General features: G+C 39.9%; 1 protein-coding gene across 2 annotated transcripts in view; it reads left to right on the plus strand.

The window, feature by feature from the left end:
• The window catches only part of ME1 (malic enzyme 1), a 202,648-nt gene that overhangs the window by 143,325 nt on the left and 46,412 nt on the right, over positions 1–12,911 (plus strand). For both annotated transcript variants that reach the window (XM_004386048.2, XM_023740369.1), the window contains exon 7: positions 11,335–11,444. In XM_004386048.2, coding sequence (XP_004386105.1) covers positions 11,335–11,444 — 110 coding nt within the window. The remainder of the gene's footprint in view (positions 1–11,334; positions 11,445–12,911) is intronic.

The raw sequence follows: 12,911 nt of genomic DNA on the forward strand, positions 1-12,911 counted from the left end.
GGCTGCTGTTGGGTGGAGTGTTCGGTATATGTCTATGAGAACAAGTTGGTTGATTGTAGCATTTAGATCTTCTGTTTCTTTATTGAGTTTCTTTCTAGATGTTCTGTCCTTCACCGAAAGTGTGTGTTGAAGTCTCCTACTATTATTATGGAGCTGTCTGTTTCTCTTTTCAATTCTTTTAGCGTTTGTTTTATGTATTTTGGAGCCCTGTCATTGGGTGCATATATATTTCTTATGGTTATGTCCTCCTGGTGTAGTAACCCTTTAATCATTATGTAGTGTCCTTCCTTATCTTTGTGGTGGGTTTTGCTTTAAAGCCTATTTGTCAGAGATTAATATTGCCACTCCTGCTTTTTTGGGTTTTTTTTGGTTGGTGTTTCCTTGATAGATCTTTTTCTATCCTTTGAGTTTTAGTTTGTCTTTGAGACTAAGGTATGTCTCTTGTAGGCAGCATATAGATGGATAGTGTCTGTCTCTTTATTGGTGCATTTAGTCCATTTTTATTCAGTGTAATTACTGATAGATATGAATTTACTGCTGTTATTTTGATGTATTTTTTTGTGGTGTTGACAGTTTCCTTGTTCCACTTAATTTTATGTGCTAAGTCATTTTTTTTCATGTATTTTCTTTTCATCGTTTGCATTATTGTTGATTTTATGTTTGCTGAGTCTTTGTTTTTCTACTTCTTTACTTTGATGGATAGATTTGTTATCCTCCATTGTGTTTACCTTGAAATTTACCTTAATTTTTCTAAGTTTAAACTGATCTTTTATTTCTTGATACCATCTTAACTTCCTCTCCATATGGAAGTTCTTTGACTACACTGTTTATTCCCTCTTTTTTGTTTTGGCATTGTCATTGTTTACATATTGACGTCTCTGGTTCCTTATTTTCAGTCTTTTATCTTTGACTTGTTTTGCAACTTCCCTATCTGGGTTGATAACTGGTTAATCTGTCCTATGTTCTAGTCTTGGATTATTGTCTGATATTGTTGGTTCTCTAACTGGAGTACTCCCTTTAATATTTTTTGTAATTTTGGTTTCGTTTTTACAAATTCCCTTAACTTCTGTTTATCTGAAAATGACCTAATTTCACCATCATATTTGAGAGACAGTTTTACTGGATATATAATTCCTGGCTGGCAGTTTTTTTTCCTTAAAGGCTTTATATATGCCATCCCATTGACTTCTTGTCTACATGGTTTCTACTGAGTAGTCAGAGCTTAGTCTTATTGGTTCTCCTTTATAGGTAACTTTTTGTTTATCCCTAGCCACTCTCCAAGATCCTGTCTTTGTCTTTGGTTTTGGCAAGTTTGATTATGATTTGTCTTGGTGACTTTCTTTTGGGATCTACCCTGTGTGGGGTTTGTTGAGCTTCTTGGATAGATATCTTCCCATCTTTCATGATACCAAGGAAGCTTTCTGCCAACAAATCTTCAACTGTTCTGTCTGTGTTTTCTGTTATCCCCCGTCTTAGTCACCTAGTGCTGCTTTAACAGTAATACCACAAGTGGATGGCTTTAACAAAGAGAAGTTTATTTCCTTACAGTAAAGTAGGCTAAAAGTCCAAATTCAGAGTGTCAGCTCCAGGAAAAGGCTTTCTCTCTCTGTCTGCCTTCTCATCAATACTCCTCTGGACTAGCAGCTTCTCCACGCAGGGACCCTGGGTCCAAAGGACATGCTCTGCTCCTGGCACTGCTTTCTTGGTGGTATGATGTTCCCCTGTCTCTCTGCTGACTTCTCTCTTTTATATCTCAAGAGATTGCCTCAGGACACAATCCAAACTTGTAGATTGAGTCCTGCCTTACTAACACAACTGCCACCCATCCTCCCTTATTAACATCATAGAGACAGGATTTACAACATGTAAGAAAATCACATGATACCAGGAATCATGACCCAGCCAAACTGATACACACATTTTTGGTGGGACATAATTCAATTCATGACATTCCATCCTTTGGCCCCCCAAAAATCACATCCTTGCAACATGGAAAACATATTCACCCCATCATATCATAGCAAAAGTCTTAACTCCAAGTCCAAAATCCAAAAATTCCTCTTTATCTGTGAAATTTAGAATATAAGTTATCTGCTTCCAAAGGTACAATGGCAGAACAGGCACAAGCTAGACATTTCCATTACAAATGGGAGAAACTGGAGGGAAAGAAGGCATAACAGGCACCAAGCAAGTCAGCAGAACACCTTACATTAGCCCTCAAGGCTTTGAAAATAATCTTCTGTCCTTTGAGACAATTTACAGAATGGCCCTGCCCTCCAGACTGTAGGTATTGGCCACATTCTCCACATTCTGAGTGGAAGCCCCTTGGCCCTGGGCTTCAACTCCGCCTTCCAGGACCACTGGGACAGCAACTCTGCTCCCTTGGCTTTAGGCGCAGCATTCTCCCAGTTCATCTGAGTGGCAGCTCCACCCTTAGAAACACCAGAGGCCGTGGCTCCATCCTTTGAAACCCCAGAGGTCCTGGCTATACCTTTTGAGACTGAGGCAGCTGGCTTCTTGCATCCCTTGTCTCTTCAGCTTCTGCTTCTGTTTCCTGTAGCCTGTTGGCCCTCGGGCCTCACGCCCACATCTGCCCTGCTGGGGCAAGTGTTCCAAAGCTCAGTAGCTCCACCAATAAGTGCCTGGAGGCACCCCACTCCACCAGAAAGCCTCGTACGCATAGGCACTCAGCTCTCTAGCTCCGTGGGTCGGCAAGCCTAGCTCTACCAATAAGTACCTGGAGGCACCCCACTCTGCCAGGAAGCCTCCTGCGCACGGGCACTCAGCTCTCTCGCTCTGTGGTCAGCTCCAGCATCATCTCGCACTAGTCTCCTGGTTCTGCTGCTGTTGGTTCTCTGCCACTGCCGCTCCTCTGGCACTGCAGGTTCACTGCCACTGCCACTGCTGTATCCATTCACAGTTTCAAAACCACTTCCACATTTTAGGTATCTGTTAGAGCAGCACCCTACTCTCTCAGTACCAAATTTCTGTCTTAGTCAGCTAGTGCTGCTATAACAGTAATACCACAAGTGGATGGTTTTAATAAAGAGAAGTTTATTTCCTAACAGTAAAGTAGGCTAAAAGTCCAAATTCAGGGTGTCAGCTCTTTCTCTGTCAGCCTTCTCATCAATGCTCTCCTGGGCTAGGAGTTTCTGTGTGCAGTGTCCTCGGGTCCAAAGGACTCGCTCTGTTCCTGGCACTGCTTTCTTCGTGATATGTGGTCCCCCGGTCTCTCTATTCAATTCTCTCTTTTATATCTGAAGAGATTGCCTCAGGACACAATCCAATCTTGTAGATTGAGTCCTGCCTTACTAACACAACTGCCACCCACCCTCCCTCAATAACATCATAGAGACAGAATTTATAACATATAGGAAAATCACACAATACCAGGAATCATGACCCAGCCAAACTGATACACATATTTTCTGGGGGGACATAATTCAATCCATGATACCCCCCTACTCTGATACTCCAATCACTTGTAGGGTTTTCCTCTTGATAGTGTCCCACATCATTCTTAGGCTTTCTTCATTTTTTTTAAATTCTTTTTTCTGTTTTTTCCTCAAGTAAATTGTTGTCAAGGGATTCATCTTCAATTTCACTAATTCTGACTTCCATTGCCTCTGTTCTGCTCCTGTGACCTTCTTTTGAATTGTCTAATTCTGAAATTCTGTTGTTAATCTCTTGGATTTCTAGTTGTTCTCTCTCTGTGGTTTCTAGCACCCTATTAAATTTGTCATTTTCTTCATGTATTGTTTTCCTGAATTCCTCTATTGCTTTGTCTATGTGTTCCTTATGGTCTTATTGGTCTGAGTTTTGTCTGATCTCCTTCCTGATCTCTTGGAGAGCTCTCTGTATTAGTCTTTTGAATTCTATCTCAGGTAATTCCATTATGTTATCTTCCTCCGGAAGGTTTCCTGGTTCTTTATTTTGATTGCTTGCTGCAAACATCTTGACCTACTTCTTTTTGAGATTTAATATTGACTGTTGTTTCTCTGGAGGTGTAGTGGTTAAGAGCTACAGCTGCTAACCAACAGGTCAGCAGTTTAAATCCACCAGGTACTCCTTGGAAACTCTATGGGGGCAATTCTGCTCTGTCCTGTAGGGTTGTTATGAGTCAGAATCGACTCAATGCAATGGGTTTGGTTTTTTTTGGTTGTCTCCGAGGCATCAATAAGTTATTATATTTATTTATTATATGTTTTTTACTGTGCCCTAACTTTTTTTTTCGTTTTGATATACTCAAGTAGGCTGGGGGTGTGAGCTATTTTGGTTATTGGCATCTTTGAAGCTCTCACATCCTGTCTCCAGGTGGTTAGAGCAGCTCCTGGGTGTGTGAGCCCAGAAGTCTGCTGACTTTCCTTGTGCAGGTGCAGCACAAGTGTCCAGGTCATTGGTCACCTAGTGTGTGGTGCAGACTCTCATGTACAGTCCTAGATGGGCAAGCCTGCATAGGAGTGTTCAGAGCAGGCATAGGTATCTGGCTGCAGTAGGGGACTGTGTGTGGAGCAAGGCAGGTGCCTGAGTGGAGGGCATGTCCGTGTCCCTTAGAGTGCATAGTTGGGGGTATTGCAGCCAGTTCTTGGGCACCTGGTGCTGTTGGCTGAAGGGACTAGGAGGCACCACTTACTCTCAGACCTCTATCGTGGGTGGCTAGATGGAGTGTTGTACCGCCAGCCCTCAGGTCCCTGATGTTTGTGGGTGAGGTCCCCGCTTTAAAGGGCAGGGCAGTGTCAAATGTCACGAATCTGCAGCTCCCTGTTGGCTGCTGCAGTTGAAAATAGGCTTCAGGTATATGCCCTGCTGTTTTATGCTATTGAAGCATGCGGTGTTGAATCGGCCCACACAGGCCTAGGCAGGGGTGAAGGGCACTGCAAGTCTGTGGACCCCTTATGCCAGTGGCTGGGTGAGAGGCCAGAGCCTCCTGACCCACCTTGAGTTCCTGGCTTAGGGGGCGTGATGTTTTTTAAAGCTGTGAGACTGGTGTCGGCATAGATAGCCCTGAATTCTGGCTTAGGGGGCGTGGCAGTTGTCTGCAGGACTGGTGTTGGATTGGAGTGGGGTGGGGGGTGAGTGAGGGGAAGCAAGCATTTCTCCTCTGTGAAATTCTGTGGGGAGGAGGTTATTTTGCCCTCATGCGGAGGGTTAGATGCTTGAAATTAACTTCTGCAGGTCCAGTGCCACTTCCACCTGGCTCTGGCCGCGTGTGCAGACTCGCTGCCACCTGGCCTCACCCGATGTGGTGAGACATGTCCAGAATGCTACTGCTCCCCTCAGCCTGCGTGCGCCAGCACACCCAGCCAGCAGGGTGCCGGCAACCTCATGATTGGCACTTCTCTGCAGCTTTTGATTTGTCTCTCCTTCCCCTTGCCGCTCAGTCTGACTCTTCACCTTCATCTTTGGTGATCAGGGCTCCTGGATTGTCGTATATAATTGATTAACTTGTTTTTTTCTGGTCTTTGCTGTAAGAGGGATGACGGGAAGTGCCTATTTCACCATCATGGCCTTGCCCTCCCCCCATACATTTTTAACGCTCAAGTCAATTAGTTCTATCATATCTCTACCATCTCCTAGTTTCTTAGTTTCTCTCCCCCTCATTCTTGCTGTTTGTATTGCTTTCAACCTCCTTTAATTTCCATGTAAGGAGCCCTGGTGGTACAATGCTTAAGCGCTTGGCTGCTAACCAAAAGGTTGGTGGTTTGAACCCACTAGCAGCTCTGCAGAAGAGACCTGGCAGTCTGCTCCCATAAAGATTACAGTTTAGGAAACCCTATGGGTCAGTTCCACTCTGTCCTATAGGGTCGCTATGAGTGGGAATCGACTCAATGGCACACAGTAACAGTTTCTATGTGAATGACCGTGTGTGCTGGCCTCACTTGTTTTTAAGATCTTCATTGCTAGTGGTCTTTACTCCACACCACTTTAGCTTTATCATGGTCCTTGTCTTCACCTGCACCTGCTCTAACTCTGAAATACTAAATTCATATATCCTAATTTCTCAGGACAGCTACCTGTCTTGTATATCTCTAAGGTAGCTAAAAAGTAGCATATCCAAAGCTGAACTCATAATTTTCCTTACCAAACCTGCTTCTCCTGAGGTGTCCTATTTTTCTTTCCCCATTTTTTAATATTCTCATTGTCTACGAGGTTGCCCACGTTAGAACCTTGGGATTCATTGTTGATTTCTTCTCCCTCGTTATCTACTTCTCATCACCTAATATTGTCAAACTCTTCCTCTCAAATATCTCTTGAATACATGTGCTTCTTTCTATCCTAATTCCAGTTTTCAGTACCTACCTAGAGTTTTGCAGCAGCCTCCTAATTGAACTTCTTGCATCTAGTCTTGCACCTTTCCAATCCATTCTTCACCCTCCTCACACAGTTTGTCTAAAAATGCAAACTGATCATACCACATCCCTGCTTAATGTCCTATTCTTAGGATCAAGTCCAAATCCCTTAACACAGATTAAAGACCCTGCTGGTCCTGTTTAGCTCTCTAGCCTCAATCTTGCCTCTTCTCCCTCATGACCAGAGACTAGTGTTATCACCAACATCTTCCATATTCTTTCTGTAATAAAACTATGTGGTATATTGAAGGCATGCAAATGCTGTCTTGCTAGTATTATGACAAAATTATTACTCTCTTATTTTATCAGTGCAGTTCTTTAAATATGTTGTTCACTTTATTTACTTGATCACTATGTTGGTGCTCTGTGGGAGCCAGTTAAAACCATGGATCCTGTGGTTTAGTCAATACCCTACCACTTGCTAACAGTATAAACTCAGCCATGACACCTAATCTCTCTGAGCTCCAGTTTTTTCATCTGTAAAATAAGATAATAACAGTACCTTCCTCACTGGGTTGCTGAGAGAATTAGATGAGATAATCCCTGTAAAGTGTGGAGCATAGTGCCTGGCACTTACTAAGTGTTAGATATAGCGATTAGTCACTGTAATAAGGATTTTGTCTGATTTTAACATACCACAAGTGTAAATTCTCTGCAGTTTTTATATGTTAATTTTATGGCTGGTATTTCTGTTAACTTCTAAAAACCATTTAAACCCACCATTTTATGTGATATTTTGGTCATAAAATAGTAGGTTCTTTTCATAGTTATGTACAATTGAATTGTCTAACTTCTGCATGTTCCACTACTTATAATTTCAGAGTGACAAGGTTGGTTCAAACTGGAAGAAAATATCCCGTATGTGGCTTTCTTCTATTATATGATGCAAGATGCTTGTGTCTCAAAATGAATTCAGAATGCCTTTCTCTAACGCTTTAAGGAGTCAAATCAGAGTTAAATACCGTGTAGAGAAAAGTCATAAAATAAAAACTGATAGACAGTATTCTCAGGGGATAACTCTGTGATAAACTTTTGTAAATGATAAGGTATCCTGTTCACCATTTTACTACCTATGTCTATTCCCAGGTTTCACTTAGAAAACATTATGAATTTATAGTCTGACCACATTGCATCCTAAACACCGAAGGCAAACCATATTATGGGGATTTCATTTTAACCACAGAGAAATTATAACAAGCCCAAAGCCACAGAACCAAGAAAGTAGTAGATCCAGGAATAGAACTGAGAAGGCACTGATTCTTCCTCGCATACTGAAACCACAGGTTCTGCTGCTTCTGAACATAATGACAGATCATCGAATGCTGTTAGACCACTAGTACAGGACATATCGGGAGCAAACTATATGAGGGCACTCTCTAAAGACTGGGACAGCCTTTACTTTCTAAAGGACTGCTTAGACTCTGAGAAGTGGGAGAGGGGCTATTGCCAGCACCAGATGATTATCGACTGATGTTTGTGTTTGGGATACTTAGTTGCTACCACAAAGTTTCCTTCTCTGTTAAGGTTGTAAAAAATTAATTTATACATATGGAATTGCTTTTACCAGTTCTTAATAATATTTTTGCAGTTTTTAATAAAGGCAGCTAAAGACTTTCCTTGGAAGGTGAAAAACACCATCGTACATGCAAAGAGTAGAAAAATTTTGTTCCTTATGAGAATTGATCCCACCCCTTCTTTTTACTTGTAAATTTTCACTTCTTTTTGCCCCCTCTTCCTTTTCCCAATAGATGGAATGTAATATTACCATAAAAAATAACCAAACCCGTTGCTGTTGAGTCGATTCCGACTCATAGCAACCTTACAGAACAGAGTAGAACTGCCCTATAGGGTTTCCAAGGAGAGGCTGGTGGATTCAAACTGTCAACCTTTTGGTTAGCAGCCGAGCTCTTAACCACTACACCACCAGGGCTCCAATATTGCCATAGGTGCTTTCAATTTACACAATACCCAAAAAGTTTACCAGTCTGTTTAAATAACATTTAATTGTGTATTTAGGGAAACCACCTATAAATCAAAATAAAACCAATAGCAATAAATGGCTTAGAAATCAATCTCTTGACCTTCATGTTGGAGCTCTAGTGGCGCAGTGGTTAAGAGCTTGGCTGCTGACCAAAAGGTCGGCAGTTTGACTCTACCAACGGCTCCTTGGAAACCCTATGCGGCAGTTCTACTCTGTCCTATAGGGTGTCTATGAGTCAGAATTGGGTTTTGACCTTTATGTTAATCTGCCTTCTGCCATTATATGGAAGTAATTATCTCTTTTTTTGAAATAGCAGGGAACTGATAGAGAAAGGGCAGGGGAATTTTAAGTGGCTAGAAGTTATAGTGAGACTCACTGAGTTCCCATTGGTACCTTATGAGTATCAAACCAACCAAACCAAACCTGTTGCCATTGAATCAATTCCAACTCATAGCAACTCTATAGGACAGAGTGGAACTGCCCTATAGGGTTTCCAAGGAGTGCCTGGTGGATTTGAACTGCCGACTTTTTGTTAGCAGCCCAGCTCTTATCCACGGTGCCACTAGGCACATCAGGAACGTATTAACCTTTAAGAGTAGCATAGTTCCATTCCGTTATAATTTTCTTTATGATTGTCTTAATCTTTTCATTGTTTCTGAGGATTAGAAATATGCAGGTTTTCAATTACTAAATTATACTGTTATACTGTACTGAAAATACTATCAAGGCTATCAAGGCCTGGCTTATAGTTTTGTTTTTAAAAAAATAAAAAGAGGGAAGGAGTAGACAACCCATTGTGCCATTTTGTTGGCACTCATTATTGCTGGGTCATTTGGTAATTTTATGTTTAACATTTTAAGAAACTGCCAAACTGTTTTTCAAAGTGGTTGTACCATTTTGCACTCCCTCCAGCAATCTATAAGAGGAGTTTCTGTTTCTCCACATCTTTACCAGCTCTTGATATTGTCTGTCCTTTTGAGTGTAGTTATTCAAGTGGGTGTGAAGTGGTATTTCATTATGGCTTTAATTTTTATTTCCCTAATGAATAACCAAAAGGTCAGCAGTTCGAACTCATGAGCCACTCTGTGGGAAAAAGATGTGGCAGTCTGCTTCTGTAAAGATTTATAGCCTTGAAAACCCTATGGGACAGTTCTACTCTGTCCTATAGGGTCACTATGGGTTGGAATCGACTTGAGGGCAGTAGGTTTGGTTTGGTTTTTGTTTAATAAATAATGATATTGAACATCTTTTCACTTGCTTGTTATTATTTTTTCTCTGATGAAAAAACAAACAAAACAATTATTGTTGTTATGTGCTGTGGAGTCGATTCTGACTCATAGTGACCCTATAGGACAGAGTTTAACTGCCCCATAGGGTTTCCTAGGCTGTAAATCTTTATGGAAGCAGACTGTCACGTCTTTTTCCTGTGGAGTGGCTGGTGGGTTCAAAGCTACTGAGGGCTTTAACCATGCACTACAGGGCTCTTTATAGACAGGTTAGTAGACTATTATTAGGCTATCATTAACAAGTAGACCAAGATGGTATGTGTGTTTCCTCATCTCTAAGATGAGAATGATGATAGTGTCTATCTTCCAGGGTTATTATGAATAACAAGTGAGTTAATATTTATATACAGTACTTGTTGTTGTTAGCTGACATTGAGTTGGCCTCTGACTCGTGGTGACTCCATGCACCAGGGAATGAAATGCTACGCAGTCCTTTGCCATCTCCCTGATCTGTTGCAGATCAGACCTTTATGATCCGTAGGGTTTTCACTGGCTGTATCTAAGGGTGTCTTGAACAGGAAGAGAAACACCTTGTCCACTGATGCTTGAAGAATATAACTAAATATGGAGATGTGGGGAGGGATGAGCAATTGAGAGAAATCATACATTATGCTCTTGTTATGCCAGGAAATAGGAAGCAGGTCAGAATTTAAAAAGATTGGAGAAGATTAGGAGTAGCCATTGAATGTAATGGAAGTAGAAGCTGACCAAGGACAAAAAGGAATCACAAGTAGGGTGGCAGTGAGAGTCTAGCTGAGATTGGAGACCATATATATATAGTAGCAAGAATCTTCAAAGTTATATGGCTTTCTCTGGCAACTCTCAGATACCTGGGTTATCAATAGTGTTAATTTCCCTTGCTTTGGATGGATAGTCATTTGAATAAAGGAACAGACAGATAAGTTAATTAATTCCAAAAATAAAAATCTATCCCATATACTTCAAAGCTTAAAGCCCTTCAGTATTTGGCCATTTCTGTAGAATAAAAGCCATAATCCTAAATTAGATGTTTCAAGTTATCGACATAAAATTCTGACCTTATCTTTCACTACACTCTCATATGTTGTTGTTAGGTGCTGTCAAGTTGATGTCGATTCATAGTGACCCCATATGGTAGAGTAGAGCTACCCCACAGGGTTTTCTAGGCAGTAAGCTTTACAGGAGCAGATCACCAGGTCTTTTCCCCATGGAGCAGCTAGGTGGATTGGCTTCTTGCCATTTTTTTTTAAACAATTTTTTCCCACATTTCACCTCTATTATTTTGCTTCTGCTATTCCCTCAGCCTGTAAAACCCTGCATCTCTACCTGTGAAATCATAACTAGCTATCAAAACTAAGTTTCTTTGTCACCTGCTCTGTGACCTCAGCTAGAAGTGATATTCTTTCCCCTGAACTAGAATTTCTTGTTTACACCACTTTTATATTACTTCTCATTTATTTTGATGATATTTGTTTCTACTAAATTGTAAATTGCTTGAGGATAGGGACCATATTTTGATCATCTTTGTATTATATTACAGTGATAACACATTGTCTTTTCTGTAATAAGCATGCAGTAAACATTGGCTGAATAGACATATTACAAATTTGTACTAAACAACAACATAGTACCTTTAATAGAAAATAATTTTTACATTATCTTTAAGCTAATTTTAAAAGTTTATTTTGAAATGTTATTCCGTTAACCTCTTTTAATGTTATTTTTTTTTGTCACATAGATATGGCATGAATTGCCTTATTCAGTTTGAAGATTTTGCCAATACGAATGCATTTCGTCTCCTGAACAAGTATCGCAACCAGTATTGTACTTTCAATGATGATATTCAAGGTAATAAAATTTTACTGCATATGGATCAAGAACAGCATGTCCTGAATTAGTTCATAATTTTATGATTCAGATTTAATAAATACTTACTAAGTATCTATTATGGAGCCCTGGTGGCACAGTGATTAAGAGCTTGGCTGCTAACCAAAAAGGTCAGCAGTTGGAATCCACCAGCTGCTCCTTGGAAACCCTATAGGGCAGTTCTACCCTGACCTATAGGGTTGCTATGAGTTGGAATCAACTCAACGGCAACAGGTTTGGTTTTTTTTTTTTTAAATATCTATTATATGCCAGGAATTATACTTGATGCCTTCATACATTATTTCTCATTTAATTTCATAAATTTGAGAAAAGTATTATGTGACTCTAGAATGTACAATGTTATCTATGTCTAAAGAAAGAACTCTCAGAAATCTGGAAAAATCCCCAGTAATTATGGCTAAATAAAGAATGAAATGCATGAAAATATATTATTCATTGTTTAAAAGTGCAAGTATATATATTTCTCTCCTCAGCCTACTTTCAATTAGCCATCATTTGTAAGAGAACAGGAAGGAAGTGAAGACACAAGGGCTAATAGATAGGGTAAAGAGCCTAGATGTTCCCATGAGTTTGAAATGTGGTTATAATAAGGAGAATTGAATATAAAAACTAGAAGGATAGGAGACTGTAGATCTATAAGTGAGATATTCTAGTGAACTTCCAAGAAGGATTAGTTCTGAGTGATGGCAGGCACCAAGATGAAATTTAGGAGGAAGGTAGCTGGAGTGGAATAAAGGTGAATGTTACCGGAAATGAGGTGGTCAAAGAAAAGTTCAAAAATGGACATGATAGTGTTTCTCTCACAGAGTTTATGTTGAAGACAATCAAGATAATGTTTGTGAAGATAGCCTATCAACAGAAATGTACTTTATAAACATAACTTTTAAAGTTTACTACACTTAAGATGTTTAGTATGACATAGCTATGTAAATATAATGGTTTTAAAAATTAGGAGTCTCTTTATACCTTCTGAGACACACTAAAGTAATTGGCTATATCTTTTCTTTTCTCCAAATCCTTTGGTTTTAATGACATTGTTACTTTAGTGCCCATTTTCATGACAGAGATGCTCAAATTGTTTAAACTTTGCTTTCTTCATTTTTGCATTAAATTTCATTTTGAATACAGTGTTTATTCATGAGAAGGGAATATTTGGAGGATTTCAGAAAGGAAATAACCTGAAAATTTCCAGGTGTTAATAATTATAAATGCTAGCTGTAGAATGACAGCATAATTTTAATATGCTGTAATCCCAACGTGAACATACCATGCATAATGACAGAGTGCCTTTGATGCTACGAACGTAGGCTTTGTAAACCAACATCTCTAACTCGGTTATCAATAGTAGTCTTCAAAATAGCCACGAGTAAACTATTGAATAAACCTATACTGTCCATTTTTTAATATTCTATATCTTTTTATTTTGTG

This window comes from Trichechus manatus, unplaced genomic scaffold (genome assembly GCF_000243295.1).
Source record: "Trichechus manatus latirostris isolate Lorelei unplaced genomic scaffold, TriManLat1.0 scaffold00154, whole genome shotgun sequence".
Classification (NCBI taxonomy): domain Eukaryota; kingdom Metazoa; phylum Chordata; class Mammalia; order Sirenia; family Trichechidae; genus Trichechus; species Trichechus manatus.